Genomic DNA, 20,747 nt, shown 5'->3' with positions numbered 1-20,747 from the left:
ATGTTTTTATGATTATTCGATAAGTTAAAACTAACAAACATGTATTTTCCTAGTCATTTTACCTTAGTCAAAAGCGTCAAGTTGTTGTTGGCGTTAATCGTTTTGGATTGGCTGTTTTCGGGAACCACAGATGCTACAACACGTAAGTAGATATATATTTTATTTCACAATAAGGTACGGTTTTCGGTAGAAATGAAAGGAATCTGTCTTTCTCTTTTTGTGGATATCTAGCCTTCTTCTAGGCTACTAATGCCAACAATACTTTCACTACTGTATCAAAAGTTTTCGAAGCAGATTAGCGTCATGTAAGCAGGCGATTTAAAACTTGGCCAAGACTTAATATGATATGCTAAGTAATACTTACATGCTAAGCCTTGGCGAAGTTTAAAGAGTTGGGGATTGGTAATGCAATCGTAATGGTGCTATATAGATGGGAGAGAGAAAGAGAGTTGTCTCCACAACAGACCAACTTTTTGCTTTTGTAATCTGTAGAGAATGTGGATGAAGCGAAATAAATATGCAGACATCGTGGTCACACAGTCTCTGCCTACCTACCCGGAAAAAAGACGTGATTTTATGTATGTATGTTTGTAATCTGTAGAATAATTCGTTTTTAAAAATTTAGTTTTTCTTTAATGATAACTTATAGAAATCAAATTTTTTTTCAACCTTATTTTGCATTTATTTCTTAGTAATAAAACTTATACTCGTTTTTATTACGGCTTTACTCCACTCAAACTGTTGTTATAAAAATACTAACCTCATGTCCTTACCATTTAAAATTATTATGAATTACTAGGTTTTCTATACAATCTTTCATAATGAAATGAAACAGACACACATTAATAAAATTTGCGACTGTATATTTCAATGAATACCTTAGATATTTTACGCAAAAATTTGCATTGGCATAGTACATTTTACAATTCTTAAAAGTCCTGTTATTTTGATAGGTTTTAGAAAGACATGTACATAATGTACACTCATATTGCAAATAACAACATATATGTCATTAAAGTATTACAAAATATCGGCAATAACAGAGATCATAAACTAATTGAATATATTTGTTTGATGGTTAACTTTCGGTGGTCAATTGATTAAGACTGACTTTGTCTGACCCGAATCTCACTTTAGCTATTTACGTATATACCGATGACTCGTCTCTGACTAACATATATCAATTTGAATGGTTACCAAATTGTCGAGATGAGGGAAACATCTTAGATAAACTACATGATCCAGGCAATTGAATGTGAAACAATGATGCATGCAAGGTTGGGTTAGAAATAACCACACAATCATTCATTCGTGACCAAACACCTGAGACATAAAGTACAAATAATAAGTGCTACGCTGCCTGCGGATAGAAAACCTTTTAATATCTGATCTTTCAGGCAGTATCTTGTTACTTTCTTGCACTTACAATAACTTATGCTTTTAGGTAGGTGTAAAATTTATCTTAATAAAAAATACGACCTCTTTTTTGATTGACCTGGGACTTGAATATTTATATAAGAGTTTATTGTAGATAATAGTGTCGTGGTGTTATCCCAGGAACATAAGTTTCGAGTTTACTTTGGGTCTACCTCAAACTGTGTTTGAAACTAATTTGTCCCTTAAATTTTTTTTTATTTTTTCTTTTACAAGGCGGTGAAATCTTGATCAGCCTTAATGAATATAAAAAAAAAATTCTTGAGTTACGATAGTCCAAACCAATAAAGAAATTTATAAATAAATACATTAATTATTCTAACACGTGTAACACCCTTCACATTACACCCATTTCATGTTAATAAGCCCATATGATTAACAAACTTGGCATGTACTTTTGCTGTGAAACAAGTCTCAAGGCATTTTAATCAAAGAGAAAGTTTTGAAATAAGTTTCAAATTAATAATAAAGGTATCCGCAATATATTAAGAAAATACGATCCTCCGTTTCTTAGTTCGAAATTACGTATGAGTTGTGTGTGTGTGTATTTGTGTATGCTATACATTATGTGAATATGTTATGCTCTGTTAATGATTACTAATAATTGTGAAAATTGGGATACATGATGGTGACCCATGATGGTTCAGCTTAACTATAGGTAATATTTGAAATGCCACCTTGACGAAAATCGGTCATCCTCTAGTCGAAATTAAGCGTTAATAAAAATATAATAAAGACTCGACTTTTATCAAGGACTAGAAGATACAATATTGAAAATTTTCAATTGAAAAAATGTCGTGTGGTCCCCGCCACTTTAGAAAAGACCACTCCATCTTTTCCCCATGGATGTCGTAAAAGGTGACTGAGGAAAAATCCCTAAATTTGGGATTGTTCTTTTATGCGATGGGCAACCTGTCACTATTCGAATCTCAATTCCATCGTTGGGCCATACAGCTGAAAGTGGTCTTTGTTTTATAAGACAGTGAGTTGACTCTGGCTACTCCACAAGTGATAAACACGTACTATATTGTATGTATGCTGAATCATACATAAATATCATAAAACTCAGCCATAGGGACATTAAACGAAATTTTTGTCACACATATAACTAACAATAAACCATTAATTCTGAAACAAATCATTGACTTCACCCTTTAATGTGATTTGTGTGCACTAGAGAAATAATATGTAAATGAATTTGATATCTATCATATTTATTAGCTATGCTATTCAAATTCCTTATGACATATGCTGATTCGTTATTGAAATGTAACGTATAATTTATGCAAACAATGAATACAGCCATGTGTTTAGCACTAACTTGCTGGTATTCGCAATTTCGTTCGCGTGGACGTTGATTTTTTATTATTGAAAGCTTTTACTTTGACTTGTCTGTTAACAAATCTTTCAAGTTTAATTTGACCCACTTCCCGGTATCCGATTGAGCTGAAGTTTTGCATGCTGGTCCAGAACCTCCTCAGCGGTAAATAGCAGGGATATGAAATTTTGCATACGCATTCATTCATTCATTAACTATGGAACTCCTCAATATTTAACTGCTGGGACTTGAAATTTCGTATACTCATTCGTTTATGATAGGCAGTTGGAAGGTCTACCATGAAATAGATGCCACATCCAGGGTTGGCTTCAATAAAAAAAATATTTCAAAGGAAAATTAAATCAAGCTTTTACCTTTTAGTATCTTTCCCCGATTTTAATCCAAAATTTACTGGGAATCGGCCATGTAATAATGACGCCATCAATGAAATGAATATACTAAGAAATATAACAAGCTAATTCTTCTATAAGGTATGCCGGAGGATAGTTACCTACCTACTTCTATAAAATATAGTTTATCCTAATAATAGTTTTCCCGTTCCTTAAGTTATTCTGTTGAAGGACTCTCCGTTTTATAGATGGACTTTCGTATTGATCTATAACTATCGATTAAAACTAAAAATTATAAAACAAAATAATTATAAAAAACTTCTTAAACAAGCTTTTATTTAAGTGCGCTAAAAAGATGAAAATAAAATTTTTAAACACATTTACCACATTCATTTATGATTTTACAGAATTTAAATTCTAATAAAAGCTTGTCGCGATAGTTTCAATTTGTAAATTCAATCTCAAAAATTTAATCTCTCGCATTTCACATCATCTCACATTCTCTAATCGCGACAAGCTTTTATTATAATTTCATACTTTAGATGTCGAAATAATAAGATTATAGAAGTGATAAATAAAGTAAATTCGGGTAATTGTGCCGTTGTAACTAATAGTAATCATGCCACTTGTAACCATAACGTTTTTTTATACTTGCCAGTACATTACGCAGAAAACTGCGTCCGTTATAAGACAACGACAATTACGTTTTTTGTTAAGTTCAAAGTTCCTTGTCTGATTCAATGTTTGACTAGTCGATAATTCTTCTAGCATTAAGTGACTGTTGTGCTATATAAAATAGTAGGTATATTTTATTGAACTGTTTCTTACATCAAGCTAACTCATCAACAAACCACAAATTAAATCAAGGCGAGAAGCATTGCGGATTGCCTTTTGAATCATAAAGTTTAAATTAATTAATAAATAAATATGGAATTCTATGAATTTGCAGCATTAGTTCAACTATTAGTTTCCACAACAATTCCACAGACAAAACTAGTCTGACCTTTGACTGGGTTATCGGCCTAGTCCATAAATATTGTACTACAAGCTAGCGATTTCAAGGGCGGAACAATTTGATTTATTGTCTGAATGTCATTGATAAAGTAACAACTTTAAGACGTTTTGACAAGCGAATAGCCAAAATTGTTTGGTGTACTGCAGACTTTCCAAATTTCACTTAGATGGACATTAATTATTTATATGATTCGAATTTTTACAAAGAGGCGTCAAAATCATATTATTTTCTTTCTGCCGTTTGTCCCGGTACCGTCCTCTCTAAGGTGTAGGGTTTGCCAAACAAGGTTATTCAGGATTGGGAAATTTTGTAAGCGGAACTCATATCACGTTAATATTCCTTACGGGATAGACAGAACCAGTTATATCAAGGCGGAAGCCCACGCTTCTTGATGGACAGACGAGATTCAGATAAAAATATAGTTATGTTTCTGTACATTTATTTATTAGACTAGGGATTTAGTGAAAGTATGAAAGCTGAAACTAAAAATTGAACCTGTGGGATTTAGTACGTATAAAGCTTCAAGTTTCATGTCTAGTTGTTATACAAAATACACTTCAAAAACTTGACCTGAAGCCCCTCGTTTTCAGTTCAAATTTCTTGTAGACATATGTATAGCTGCTAACGTTAAAGTTTGTTTTAAGAGGTAGAATTTCACGTGAAATCACTTTTTGCATAGGTAACAAAAATAAATTTCGACCAAACCATTCATAATCCAATTTGCTGAGTGACGAGTTTTACGATAATAATGGGTGGCTGAAACAATCATGCATTAACTTCCTTCCTACTGACTATAAATGCGAAAGTTTGTACGGATGTGTGAGTTTGTGACTCTTTTATGCAAAATTAACTGGGCGGATTTTGCCCAACTATTATACATGCGAAAGTAAATTTGTTTGCTGCTGAACCAATTGGATGCAACTTGTTCCAAATACAGTAGTCTTTGGAAAAAGACTTAGGTGACATATAGGGGAACGGTTGTTAACCCATCGCCTATACGAAGAAAAAAAATTTGCATTTACCTTAGTCGCCTTTTACATCATCTATAGGAAATATATCATGTGGTCCTATTTTAAAGTGCCGGTAACCACACGGCAATCTTATTCACATTCCATTATACATTAAGAACTTATAAAGTGTGCGATGGGCCTTTAATAGTGGTATAGTTAAAACTAGGCTTGTTGAGGTTCCGGCGCTGTCACCGACAAATTAGGAGCGCGCTCGTGCCGGACCTGCCCCCACTAATTGACTGCGCGTCAAATTTACGATAATCCAAATATAACAGATTCGCGGTAAAAGCATTTACATTAAAGTCGGCTTTGTTGCTTTCATAAGAGGTAATGTTTATAAACTACTTTTCAATATTTTCAGCGGAAACACTTTAGAGCTGGTTACCTAAATGTATAAAAATATATCGTGTTTACATTTAGTACGTGCTAGGAGCGATGCCGATCGGGTTTCTGACGTCATGTTTATGGCAACTTTAAGTTAGAATCAAATTTATAGTGCATCGAAAATATCGATGATCTTACTATCGATATTACATGGAATTGTCGAAATAGGCCCTAAAGATTTTTTGTTAGTAAATATATTATATATATATTATATATTGTATAATTAGAGTTAGTAAGAAATAACAAATACTTAAACTTTTTGATACACTCTACACAACTTGGAGATTTATTGAAAATTTACTTACATACATCATTTAAAAACTTTGAGGCAAGTTTCGAGTACCTACTCGTTATGGATTATTATTACACTAGCTGTTGCCCACGATTTCTTCCGCGTAAATTTCGAGTTGAATCTTGATCATACAGTCAGATACAGACAGACAAAAAATGTAAAAAAATTCTCTATCCGTTTCAGTCAAAATATTAAACGTACAGACAAAATATTTTTACCGTTTTATTATATGTAGTATTTTGATTTTCAGTTTTTTTAAATAAAATACCTACTTAAACAACACAAAAAAAAATTTCATAAAAAAAAATCTTGTTTATTTTGGAGCTCGAACTTGGACCGCCAACTTTACAGTCTCACGCGCCTACCACTGGACCATCGAGGCCGTTGCGGTGGTGTCGAAATGGAAGTAGACTACATACATACATATGGTCACGTTTATATCCTTTGCGGGGTAGACAGAGCCAACAGGCTTGAAAAGACTGCATGGCCACGTTCAGCTATTTGGCTTAATGATAGAATTGAGATTCAAATAGTATAGGTTGCTCGCCCATCGCCTAAAAATAATCCCAAGTTTTTAAGCCTATCCCTTAGTCGCCTTTTACGACATCCATGGGAAAGAGATGGAGTGGTTCTATTCTTTTTTGTATTGGTGCAAGGAATCACACGGTACTAAAGTAGACTAACAAACCAAAAATCTTTTTACGTGAGAATTACGCATGTTTTGCGGCAAAACCAGAACATTATCAAACTGATTTTCACTTATATTTATATGTTATTTATATGTTATATATTATGCTGTCGTACAATAAATGACTTTGAATTTTAAATTTCGAAACTTATTTGCAGTCCAACTGATGCCTCTTGAGTTCATTCAATTGTCGATAACTTTTTTTAGTTAACCGATTTTGATGAAACAAACTTTAAATGTTTTACTGACAAACAAAGCAATTGGTGAAAGTTTTAAGTAAATCGGTTCAGTACGTTCATAATATATCATCGTGATATCTTTCATAATAGATAATCGTGATCATACATACTGACAGACAGACAAGAAATTTAAAAAAAAAATTTTCCTTTCTATTATTCATTCTAAGTGTCCCTCTTTCCATTTCAGTCAAAAATACTAAATGTACAGACAAATTTTTACTGTTTTATTATATGTTTAGATTATAACATTTTGATGTGTAACGACACTGGTCAATTGTTATTTAATTGAAAAAGACAATAAATTTTGCACCAGATTAATTAATTCCAATAAATTGATAGAATTATCGATAGTTGTCTGCCGCCGAGTCTGCCGCATGCCTATTAATTTACATGCGATCAACCGATAAATATTACAATCTAATCGTCCGCAATTTTTAGGTTTCACGACTTCCAATTTCATAATTTTGCTGTTGTACATTATTTTCTTAGGCCTGCTTTATGTTGGGCAGGTGAATTATACTATTTCCAACCTATGTCAGTTTGACCTGAATTTGTTCGTATACTTAGTTTCGTGGGTCGCGTGACGCCAAACTAATTTAATAAAAACACGGTTTATTAAAGGGTATTTTGGCATTAACGCCTGGCTTCGAGTCACACACTAACATTCTTAAGAACCTTATCGAATTACACTTGGAAAGAAACCAATTTAGTTTATACATAATACATGAATATTTATTGATTAGCGTTTATTTACGTAGGGTTGGATTCAATTTGATCTTTGTTTTTGTTCCAAGAGTATAATAAACTTTCCATGAAGTTTTCGTGACGTTATTATTCAATTAAGTTCTTACATTATAGGGTTTTTCTTTTATAGCATTGGCTAGCAACCTGTCACTATTCTGAATGTCAATTCGATAATCAAAGCTCTGTTTACGCTTGAATGGATAAAAACTAGATGTTTATTAATAATTATATATATAATGTGGGTAATAGAAACATCATTGGTATATTTTTATTTGAAAATACGTACGTATTATATATATAGGAATGTTTGCTAAAATGGGATTTTCGTAAAGAGGAAACTCATCGTCAACTCCTAAACAGGTAACGTGGATCCGTCTAGTGGATGTCATAAATAATGAGAACATTTTAAAATTAAGCAGCAAAATTTTCACTTTATTAACACTTGAGTCGCCATCAAACATTTATTGCTTCTTGAATTCTTCTTGAGAAAAAAATATGACGTGAGAATGAGAAAATATTCTTATTATTTCATGAAAATTTACATGTTAGCTACAATTTTATAAGTGCAATAAATTTTCATCAATTTTGAATACGTTGCTGCAACATGTCACAGTAATATTTTCAACGAGAATTTTAATCAAGTTTTTGGTACTTTTTTTTGTACATTCCATTATACATACGTACATATCTTGGATATTTATGAAACTAGGTGTACTTTTTTAAACAATATAAATGCTTATCAAGGAATGTTCTTTCAAAATCCTAAAGCTAATGTTGGATTTATAAAAAATATGTTATGGACGTTTCAATTAATTAACAACATTCTGTAGAGAGTTAAAATTTATTCAAATTAATTTACAAATTTTGTATGTTGTGTATTTGAGGTATTTGAAGGGAATGTACAGAGTTTTCCAAAAGATGTAATTTATGCAAGAACAACAACTTCAGGTGTTTATGAAATCCCTTTACCCTTTTAGCCGATGGACCTACAGTTTTCTACTATCTGTCCTTAATAGCATCCGTTTGCGGCTTTGCCCGTAGTTTATTTTAATTTTAGTGTATGTTGTTACAGGTACCCACTGTAAAGATTCATCCAAATCCGTTTAGTAGACTTTGTGTGTAAGACTATACAAACTCTTTCACTTGCTTAACTTTTTCTCCTCCAATTAAAATATTACATGCTTTCTTTCTCCATTTCAAAAACCAGTGTATTTAAATATGTATTTAAATTTGTATCATATAACGATAACTTATACAAAAAAAAAATAATGGAAATAAAGGTGTAGCCAGGGTACCTCTCATCTCAGCATATACTAGCTGGCAGCCAGCGCTGACCTTCCAAAATCCTGATGATGCAACAGGGATGAATGCTAGAATGTGAATAATAAGTTGAATTTGTAAAAAATAGCAATGAGTGTGGAGGAAGCGAGAGAGGTCTGCAAGAGTCGTAGCAACTGGAAATATATAGTCTCTGTCTACCCCAATGGGAAATAGGCGTGATGTTATGGCATTGTTACAAGGATGCGAATATAAAAAAGACTTTACGGTTTTGTAATATTTTATAAATTTTGCAGATGAACCTGGCTTTAGTGGACCTATAGCCAACGTCACGGCGCCGCTAGGACGAGAGGCAATCCTGGCATGCACTGTTCACAATCTATCCACATTTAAGGTAAAATATTTACTTTTTATTTTATCCCTCAACCTATATGAACGAACTCATATTTGTCACGTTTTTTTTTCATAAAGTAAGAGGATACTCAGACAAACTCTCTGCTTAATATATATGTGTTTTAATTTAATTTTAGAACTTACCAGCCTCTAGCATAAGTAGGCATATGAAAGATAGGTGAGGGGTTAGTTTCAATTTGATGAAAAATGTTTATCCAAGTTCACCCTCTAGAGACTACTAGTATCGACCTTTTTCATTTATACGTCAGAGTTATGAATATTTTTTGTTAAAGTAAATATTTGTATTTTACTTAAAAGTTTAAAGGGCAGGATGAAAACACAAATTACGGTAAAAACTTTTCTTGTTTAAATATTCCGGTGACATTTAGATGATGTATAAAATTGTTTTACTTCCTTGCCAATGGCATTTTCCACCAAACTTCGAGTGTCTTACTTTTACTGCCCGAATAATATGTTGTAGATATGAAATCTAACTTGCTTTATTATTTCTATGTATTATTTTTAATTTATATACTTATGACCAATGCCTAGCTGAGTATTAAAAACCTATATATGAATAATAAACACACCGGATTTCTTTTCGATGGATATCATTAAAAAACTGTCGTAGCGAGTTTGTGCCGCTGATTCTCCTTTGGAAACGGTAAAAGTTTTAAAAATAAGTATTATTTTGTATTGTTTGTTGAAAATAAAGAATTAAAATCTTAAAAACTTGCCCAATAAAACTTATATTCTTCCGTATTCTCGAAAGTTTAGCATTCTCAAGATCACACGCTGTTTGCTGGTTTAAACATGTTGAACGAAGTAAGCTGACTGTTAAAGTGGATACTAAGTTTTAGACTCAAATCTAACTTAAAGAATACATTAAGCAATTCTCACTAAATTGAATTTCTGTTCTATGTAAAGAAAAAGCCGATTTCCATTTAAGCATTGTTTCAATTTTCATTACATTTTATAACGGAAAATGGGAAATTTTACTTGCAGTGATAAGCCCCGGTTAGTTGAATATGTAAGAAATGTATGTGTATCAACCTGGTTTAATTTTTAGTAAAAAAAATATTTTTACTCAAAATTACGCTAATTTCAACCATATGACTGAATTAATGAATTCTCGTTATTGAATAAAAATACTACTAAGTATTTATCAACAACTTAGATGATGTTCACATACATTACATACATACATAAAATCACGCCTCTTTCCCGGTGGGGTAGACAGAGACTACCTCTTTCTACTTGCCACGATCTCTGCATACTTCCTTCGTTTCATAAACATTCATAACTCTCTTCATGCAAGCTCGGCGGTTTCGGGTACTTTTTACCTGACCGTGTAGATGATAATGATGTTCACATTAGTAAAGAATACAAAATTTTAGAGATACATTAGGAAGCTTATCGAAAATACGGTATACTGACATATATTGATAATTGCCGTGTGGTTCCCGGTACCAATATAAAAAAGAATAGGACGATCTTTCCCACGAAAGTCGTAAAGGCGCGATCATTCTTTTAGGCGATGACTTAGCAACCTGTCACTATTTGAATACTAACGCGGCCCATCAGCTTTTAAGTCTGCTGGTTTTGTCTACCCCGCAAGGGATAAAGACGATGATTATATGAATGAATTGATAATTTATGTGTATATCTTTGCTCAGGTCGCGTGGTTAAGAGTGGATACACAAACCATTCTGACGATCCATAACCACGTGATATCGAGGAGTCGGCGGGTGGGGGTAACCCACAGCGACGAGCGAGTCTGGTTCTTACACATCAGGGAACTCCGGGAGACGGACAGAGGGTGGTACATGTGCCAGATCAACACTGACCCTATGAAGAGCCAGCTTGGATATTTAGATGTCGTTGGTGAGTTCTATCTTATTTAAAGGTGACTAGGTTTCAACCGACTTCGAAGGATGAGGTGCTAGATAATTACTGTTTAAAAGCGTTATTAACACTACACTTGATACGGTTTTTTATTATTTTTTAATATTACCAAAATAAATAATATGTACAGAGTGTCTGATATAACGCGTATGGTTCTCGTTCCAAATAATTAAACGAAGTATCAAAGGTTTTATTTAACTTATTATTTGTGTGTTTAAGTGTGAGTATTTCTTGGTTTTATATTTTATAAAGTTAAGCGTATTGACGATTTACTAGATACCGTGTATAAAATAACAAAATGTAATATGACTGCCCATATTGTTTGGTAAACTATCACATACATATCTTATTTTACTTTTTTATATTATTTAATACTTTTAAATATAAAAAGGAGTATGCTACAAGTAATAACAACACTTAACAAAAATCCTTTTGATGCAGTACCCCCTGACATTCTGGATCGCGGCACCAGTGCTGACCAGATGGTCAGAGAAGGCGCCTCCGTAAGTTTGACATGCGCAGCCAGCGGCTCGCCGATGCCACAAATCGTTTGGAGAAGAGAACATAACAAACCTATCACTATTGCGGACGGAATCAAAGGTGATTGTTTAACTTACATGATATTTTTTCAATTCAGTCATTGTACGCGACTTGACATCCATTTGGCTGTTTTTTTTAAAAAGTAAAATTGGTCTCTAATCTTATTATTTGACACATCTTATTATTAAACGATTATGCAGCAATATATTCTTTATAGGTCTCTATACAATTAAAATGAAAAAATTAAACTAACAATCATTTAAACATGACTAAAATATTCCTGAATATTAAAGCCATACACTTTAATTACTATTGTATGTAACAAATTGAATTGGTTATTGTACTAATATAGGCACGTAATTTTCGTCGATTGATTTTACATTTAGTTGCAGTAATTTATTATGAAGGATATCAAATTAATTAATCAATGATATAAAAACACCAACGCCATTAGATACTATTTAAAATATCTAATTATTCTCCTTTTAAAAAAACCTTAGACGGTAAATACGGTGTTGTCCGCAGAATCACTGTTCTCAAAGTACTATAGTAAATAAGAATGTTTATTTGCAGTGTCATCGCTCGAAGGGCCGGTACTAAATATAAGTAGAGTTAGCAGACAACATGCCGGGGCTTATCTCTGCATAGCTTCCAACGGGGTGCCCCCTACTGTGAGCAAGAGAATTATGCTGACGGTGCAATGTGAGTTAACGCCACTACGGGTCACTTCATATAACCCGCTTGAGCTGAGCAGACAGGATGTGACGCATAATTTTACATTCGATATTGAATTTCTATCTTTTGATATACTCGTAGATTGTGGAGTCATGGGTGCTTCTGTGTGTACGATCACAGACTTTCAATGATAGATGGATTGAGATAGAAATCTGAATAATATATGTAGTCCTTTATTATTCGTTTATGTGTCTATGAATAAACGGAAGGTAAAAAATATAAAAGGAAAAGTAAAAAACTTATTTTCAGACAAGTGTGAAAATATCTCAATAAAATAAGCATACCATCTTTAATGTTATGCTTGTTTATTTTAGTAGAGTACCTATGCTTGCGGCTCCGTACGCGTTTATCGAAAAATTCCTGCAGGAAACTTATCTTACGTAGTTAACCTCTAGAACCCATGAAAAACCTACATGTCAAATTTCAAATCCCTACGTATACTTAGTTATAAGCTAAGATTTTATTCTCTTGTACATGATAGGATTAAAATGTAATATTTTCCGTACTAGTTCCACCTGTAATCACGATAAGAAATCAGCTGGTAGGAGCTGCCTTGGGCACGGACCTCGTGCTCGAGTGCGAGACGGAGGCGTACCCCAAACCAGTGAGCTACTGGAATAGAGAGAATGGAGAAAATGTTCCTGTCGGTAAGCATAGTACAATGGTAAATCCTTATTAAAATCAATGTCAACAGTAGCATTGTTGACTGAATTCTCTATGATAACTGATGTGTTTCGAACTTACCATTTGAAAGTAAAAGAGCGCAACTTGTCTTGAAATTTCTTATGATTTGAAAGTTATGATTTTTATTGACAGTTATTTTTTTAAACTTTATTGCCATAATGCCGTTAGACTTCCTACATTAAAAAAATCTAATATATAAAAAAAAAAAATACAAGAAACGTTTAAGAAACGTATAATTTTTGAAGTGACATACATACATACATATAATCACGTCTATATCCCTTGCGGGGTAGACAGAGTTACAGTCTGGAAAAGACTGATAGGCCACGCTTAGCTGTTTGGCATCATTCAAATAGTGACAGGTTACTAGCCCATCGCTTATAAGAAGAATCCCAAGATTATAAGCCTATCCCTTAGTCGCCTTTTACGACATCCATGGGAAAGAGGTGGAGTGGTCCTATTCTTTTTTTATTGGTGCCGGGAACCACACGGCTGAAATTGAAGTGACATTCGTTATGCTGGTTCAATTTTAAGATCTAAGACAGACTTATTTCTGAACCCCTTGCACTTGTAGATTATATTATGCGGTATCAAGGTATTGTGGAGACGACGCTTATCTTATTGGGCATTGCGGGTGTATTGTCTTAGCGCATAGGTAACTAGCCATGTAACTAAATCATTGTCTAGGTATGGACAGTGAACCAAATTTGCATGAAAAATGTATTCACCTTCGACACGTTTTTTTTTCACAGGGGATTTTATTCTTCTATGCGGCTTTCTCTAATTATGAATTTATATAAAAAAAGGAAAAATAAAAAGGAAATTTTTTTTTGCAAAATCCATTCATTGGTTCCAAAATTACCTTTACTTTTTTAACAGTGATAAACACAAAAAATAAGTACTTCAAAAAGTATAGAAGTATCTAAAAAAATTGTTTCAAACACGCTTTTAAGCAAGCGCGCGGCAGTAGCTGTTAGTTGGGAGTGAAAAATGGATGTTCGATATTTTTTTAATTTATTAAGTGTCATTGTTTATAGTAAGACTAGGTGTTGTGTGAAAGTCACTAAATTTATTAATTTCTTAGGTGTCGGAGTTGAACCTCAAAAAATTGATGGGTGGTACCGCACAGTGATGCGGCTGGCGATCCGAAGAATAACGCCGTCGGACTACGGCGCCTACAAATGTGTGTCCAAGAATTCCTTGGGTGACACTGAGGGCACTATTAAATTATATCGTAAGTTTTCTTAGAAGATTTCATTCGTGTTATTTATATGATGTATATGTATTGAATGGACGCATTTCAGAAATAATGTTTTTATTTGTTGATATATCAAAATCTATTTATAATTATTTGTCTTTATACGAAAAAGATGGATATTGTATTATTTGACGGTTGTTACAATACAATGGTGCGAACCATAGTTATAACTAGGGCTTTTTTATGTGAAAATAAGCTATTTCTACGGATAAGAAAATAATGGAAATTTTCTCGGAATCTCGTAACAATAGAAATACTTATTGCTGTGTAGTGTACTGTATATACACTAGGCATATATCGAAAATCCTGTCCGATCCGTAAACGTTATTTCGGGAAGCTTATTTAGATTTTATTAAGCGATTTAGTGCAAAACAAAAATAATTAATAAAATACGACATTAAGGCTTGGCAAATAAACTTCTTGCCGATTGATTGGCGACAAATGCCTCCGCCGAGACGCTGTTGTAACTTTCCCTTTGTTTGGTAAATATTGGAAAAATCAAAGTTGATTTCTGTTTTTTATTTTATGATAATTAGTATTTTTCTTTTCTTTTATCATCAGGCATTACATATTTTATTCGTGTTGGTGATCTTGAAATCGTATGTATTTTTTTTATTTTTTTTTTAACAGCCATGCCTCCTGCAGCTTTAGAAAATAAGAATGGTAAGTTTCACACTGCAATATAAACTGCCTTTGCACTTTACTGCTTCGAACAAGATTTAATAAAGCTTTCTTTTGACAGTTGTACAGCGACTCAACATTATGGTTGATAAATCGTCCGAGAGCACTCCATTCGGGACTCAGGGTAAGTTTGTAATATAACAAATTAACTTTATCCTTCAGTCTCGCTCGCGTTATAGTGAAATTCCCGTTTTCTCACTCCCACAAATGTTTCTAGAAGAGTTTAAAAAAATCTAATAAAAATCATGCACATTGGTCGAGTGGTTTAGCCAGATTTTCGCAATTATATTTGATTATGTGTTTGGCGCAATGGTTTGCTTCTGAATCACGTCGATAAAAAGACATTAATTGTATTATTTAGTAGATTCTCCCATATTAACTGTGAATAGAAAATATCTACAAACAAACGTTCATTGTTATTGCTTCACACGAAATTGCTCACTGACGAGTCCGTCAATATAGTAATTATTACTGGAATAACATTTCCACTACATTATTTGGTCACTTAAATGTAACAAAAATAACGATCATTCGATTCGATTACAATCATTAATCAAGCTATGCCTCTCTTGTCGTGATAAAACTATTGATTTTATACTTTTATGAATATAATACTAACGTAAGTAAACAAAATTTTCATTCAGGTATTTTCAAAGAATCAGACCGCTAGACGTTGTTTTGTGCAAATACTTAAGTTCTACAATTCGATAAGGTAACTTTTTATAAAAGGAAATCTTTTATTTTGAAATGTGGGTATTTGGGAAGTAACGTTTTTCCTTATCTATCTAAAGTAAAATGTATATTGATGCGGTGCCTTTTTGCTTGTGCTTCTTGCATTACATACGTCAGGACAACCAGTCAATTTAAATCTATAAGTTTAAAAACATTACATATACTAAGTGTAACTCTGTGTTGTATTGTACTCGTATGTAGTTAATTATTTAGGTTGGTGTATCGTTATAACAGGTACATATAGTTGTTATGACGATATGACGTAACGCGGACAGCAAAATACGAGTACATAGCCTAGAAAAAGTGATATTAACGAATTGTAAAGATTCTATGAAAAGACGTTGTCCAAGAAGTGTTTTCAAAAGTCTCGTCGAAAAAGAAAATCTTAAATCAATAACAAATAAGTGAAATCGGAGTTACTAAACGTCTTCAAAAATTGGACAAAGGAAAGACTTAAACTGAGAAACATCAAATCATGATGTAGAAACCTAATTTTTGTCGTTAAATACCCCAAAATATCTAAGAGAAAATTTAATTTCATGAGATGAAAAGAGGTACTTATGAATAAGTGTATTAGATTTTAAACATAAATAGGCAAGCTTAATATTATAAAGAGGAAAATGCTTACCTCTTATGTATGATTAACGTATACAATACATTTATCTTAAGATTTCGTATTGATATTTTTTATTATACATGTGGACGTTATATATAATAAAAAATATATTTTGTTGAAGGAAGAAAAACAACCTTTAACAATATTGAGTACCTAGTTCTACGTGGCTATACATACCTATTACCTACTTAACTATTTATTAGGTTGTTCGGGAGTTTTGTTATTATTTGGAGATCTAGATCGGGTTCTTACGAGTACATGTTGCATATAAGCTTCATGAAAATAACTTGCAATTCAATGATGAAAGTCGCATTGTTGTTGGATCAGTAATTTTTGAGTAAATGGTGAATATAAGTTTACACACGAGTCCAATATAAAACTCCCTAAATAAAGTTGATTGGGACAGATCCCACTTAGGGATAAGCTCACCTTTGTATCGCGTTTCGTAATTTAATGTGCTCTATTTAATGAACAATAAAGTATTTACCTACTTACTCCTTTTATGAGGTTGGTTAATAAGATAAACGGTAATTCTATTTTAAAACCCATTTGTCGGTTTGTAAATTAATGTCCTACGTTAGAATGTATTTCTTCCCTGTTGTCAAGGCATATTAAATTAAATCTTTATCTTTGTTAAATAAACGTTTAACCTTGAACTGCTTTGGTTATCTATAAAAGCCGATAATCCTATCCTTTACTATTGAACGAGCATTATTTGTATATACTATATAAATACTGGATCCACGTCTGGGCAAATTCGTATTTATTTCACCCTAAACCATTTTCCAATTAAGATGATAGGGTACGATAATTGTGGTTTTCCTAATGTCATTTGAAACAGTTAATAAAACACACCGAGCTCTGCTCGGTCATCCAGGTACTAAAAGTTGTTATAAGTTAATTAACTTAGACATTTTTGCCGAAAATCTTTGCCGGGATAATTGAGAGATCGATAATGTCGCCAGCGTAACTGCTAAATTGCCCGGCTGAACGGCAAAGTTGCCAGAAAACTTTCCCGGCTAGTCCATAAAGTGACCGATTACTGTTAATAACTGCAGCTCCGACTATTTAACCATCAATTTTCAGGTATTTTTATATATTGGAATTGTTGGCATTGTATGATATTAGTAGTAGTGGGTAGTAGGTATCACTTCATCGTGGATATTGTAAGTGATACTTTTACTCAGTTCTGAAACCTAGCTGGTTACGTTACGTTGGACTTGTTTTACTCCTTTTTCTCACCGAGTTACCCACTCCTGGATCGTAGTTATTGGTGGACGCCTCCAGGATAGTCGGTACAAGGAGGATAAGGAGATATGTTTAAAGGAAGTTGTTCATAAATAATTAGTCTAAAAGTTAACAAAAGCTGAATAGATGTAATAAAAAACAGAGCTAATTAACGAAATGTTTTCAGATTTCAGGCTACAAGATTTCAGCGGCGCAGTCTCGAAGGATCAGCTTTTCTCTCGTTTTTTGCTCTCATTAGTCATTTTAATCAAGATTGCAATATCCCTGGGCTGATGTTTCGCTTTGAGCCACTAAGAATATAAATTAATTATAACTTTCCGTAAAATATTACCTAGATGAAAATGTTGCTTTGAAGTCTTGAAAGGACTAAATTATAACTCGCAGGTTTGTTTTCAACTGTTACTGTTATTTCATATTGTATCGAGGTACAAATATGGGTATGACATTAAGAAAGAATTTTATTTTAATTAAAATTAACAATTATTTATTTATAATTTACTTTTCAAAATATAAGTAGCTCTGAATACTATGGTAAGTAATATATAAATTGATGTGACAGTCATATGTACAATAAATAATTTCAATTGCTGTATGATAAAGGCATGCACTTATTTCATTTAAATAATTATACTTAGATTCATCAAAACAAATTTTATTTCTGGGAATTAAATATATAGTAGTTCGTTCGCATTTTAAGGGGAAAGAAATTTTACAGAATAGTTACTTTATTATTAAGCTGTTCATTTTTTTAATCACAATTATAAAGTAATGTAACATATACAGATAAATATATTAACTGATTTGAAATCCAGAAAAAAGGTAATAATTTAACAGTTTGTCTTGTTCAAATATTACTATATCCTACCTATACACTCGTAAAGGTGGTAACAATGGATATTCGATCTAATAAAGCGCTTTTTTTGTTGTCGTTTAAAATTCACCGCTAATATTATAGATACGTAGTTAAGAATAAAAGAATACGATGGTACTGAGATGTAGATAAAATAGAGGAAAAGTTTCAGAGGCGGCTGTTAACTGCCGAATTTCTTTTTGTAAAATACTAATGTGAACCAAGTTTTAGAACTATGCTGTAATAACAGTATAAACAACATATCTTTAGACATTTCGAATATCTTTAGGAATAAATTGTAGATAAAAATAATTAAGAACCACCGAGAGATGAAAGTATTATTAAATATATAGACTGAGTTTCATTATTAGGCTTGTAAATATAATGTTTATAAAATATACCTCCCTTGTTTTGTGGTTACAACAAAACATTCTGGTATAAAAATGCTGTAGGCAGTCAATTACAGAGAAGCATGACGGGGAAAGAAAACTGATTATCGGCTTACATTGCTTTTATATTTATTGAAAATGTATTGAACAAAATTGAACAGCAAGCTAAGTAAACTAATACAAGAAAATATATAACAAATTAGATTACTGTACATTTTAATGATTTCTTTACGTAGGTTTTACTTCATTGATTGTTTGTTTATAAATACCTATTTGGAACTTGGTGTATTTAGTGAAGAAATTGCTTTATATGTAAAGGGGCTATCTCGGTTTTCGGGAAAGTTTATGGGAGAATGGTCAAACTAATTCAACTTTGACGAAAGTCTGAAGTCGCAATAAAAGTCAAATATTCACACATTCATGGTGAATTATTAAGTTTGATCTGTCCAATAATGTTCTGCAAATCACGTTCCTACTTTGTCCCAAATAGTGTCAAATATTCAGTCCTTTTGCATGCGTGTATATATTGCGGACCATTTCTGCTTTTCCAAGAGAAATAAATTGATTTATTTATTCAGTTTTGTTTTATTTATCTCCCATAACAGCATATTGGTAAGACAGGTATATGACAAGAGCCTTTTTATGATTCCTCTCTTTTTAACTCTGAAAAAGTAAGAAAGAGTAAGAATATATAATACATATATTTTGACAATATTCCTGAAAAGGGCCCTCAGTTCAAAGTAGCTTCTATCTAACGTCTTCGTGATCCGTCTGAGAGAATGATGATGGTCAAAAAATTACATACAATTTTACAAGATGATTTTTAAAATATGATTTCGTATTAAAAAATTAATCCCTGACATATATATACGTTTAGCTTACTATTTACGTCAAGATTTTTTCACAGAAATGTGTCTAATGTTGGCGTTCATCGCGACAAAACATCAAGAGTTGCTACCTAGTTGCACGCGAGCCAGCTATTTGTGAAAGTGTACTTACACGATAGTAGCATATATGTGAAAGACGTAGACTACTTTCACAGCATACTTTCTTCTTTTTTCTACAAAACCTGATACTTCCTCATTTCATTTGCGTTAATGGACGCTGACTCACCCAATCTTGGACCCTCCACAGTCAAAAGCAGACCCCGGGAACCTCTTCAGAGTGGTAAGGATGCAACCGGGACTAAAAGCCAAGAGGAAGAAGTAAACATAGTAGTAACCCATTTAAGTAATAAGCATAAAAACAAAGTTTTATCGAAGCTACTTTCTATCGATAACATGCGGTTTGAAAGACATTCGTCAGCACTATGAATACAAATTTGTTTGGGCTCGACCTTCAAGGCCTCCTCGTTTGCTAGATCGTAATGTCTGGGAGACCGCGGACCGGAATTGTTGAGTCTACTGTATTGTATATCAAGTTTTTCGTCGTCGATGCGAAGTAAGAGATTAATAAATAAATATAAACAAATATATACGGGACGAATTACACTGATTGAGTTAGCCTTGAAGTAAGTTCGGGACTTGTGTCACGAGATACTAACTCAACGATACTATTTTTTATAATAAATACTTATATAAATAAACATCCAAGACCCAGGCCAATCAGAAAAAGTTCTTTTCTCGTCATGCGCTGCCCGGGATTCGAACCCGGGACCTCCGGCGTCACAGACAAGCGTTCTACCACTGCGCCACAGAGACCGTTAAGATTATTTTTCGTGTTTAAGAAATATTGATTTTGTGAACGCTTATTATATTAAAGGGGTTATTTTCATTTTCTGCGTCCTCTTGTTATAGTTACATAGAACGTGGAAACTGTTCTAGCGGACTTAGGAGGAAATCCTCTTAACTGTTCAAGAAGACCTCCTCCGTTGACAAACCTAATGGCTGGCTGAAAATTATACACATTTCTTTTTACAGCATGAAAAGTTTGAGCACTATTTGTCACCTGTATTGATCTTAAAG

At 32.9% G+C, this 20,747-nt stretch overlaps 1 protein-coding gene across 1 annotated transcript; it reads left to right on the top strand.

The window, feature by feature from the left end:
• The first annotated feature begins 39 nt into the window (after positions 1-39).
• LOC106134619 (lachesin) lies at positions 40-19,281 on the top strand. Its single transcript, XM_013334714.2, has 10 exons — positions 40-142; positions 9,049-9,146; positions 10,822-11,029; positions 11,492-11,650; positions 12,164-12,292; positions 12,835-12,972; positions 14,094-14,243; positions 14,898-14,930; positions 15,010-15,072; positions 17,711-19,281. Exons 1-10 carry the CDS (start codon positions 40-42, stop codon positions 17,815-17,817), a joined length of 1,188 nt encoding a protein of 395 aa, XP_013190168.1. The 3' UTR covers positions 17,818-19,281.
• The last annotated feature ends 1,466 nt before the right edge of the window (positions 19,282-20,747 follow it).

The sequence above is a fragment of the Amyelois transitella genome, chromosome 9 (assembly GCF_032362555.1).
Source record: "Amyelois transitella isolate CPQ chromosome 9, ilAmyTran1.1, whole genome shotgun sequence".
Classification (NCBI taxonomy): domain Eukaryota; kingdom Metazoa; phylum Arthropoda; class Insecta; order Lepidoptera; family Pyralidae; genus Amyelois; species Amyelois transitella.
Note: the sequence above shows the minus strand (reverse complement) of the source record. Positions and strands in the feature narration are given on the sequence as shown.

Coding starts and splice junctions, on each gene's coding strand:
- LOC106134619 (XM_013334714.2), top strand. CDS start 40: ATGTATTTTCCTAGTCATTTTACCTTAGTCAAAAGCGTCAAGTTGTTG. Junction 12,973..14,093: donor TGGAGAAAATGTTCCTGTCG/GTAAGCATAGTA, acceptor TTAATTTCTTAG/GTGTCGGAGTTGAACCTCAA. Junction 14,244..14,897: donor GGGCACTATTAAATTATATC/GTAAGTTTTCTT, acceptor TTTTTTTAACAG/CCATGCCTCCTGCAGCTTTA.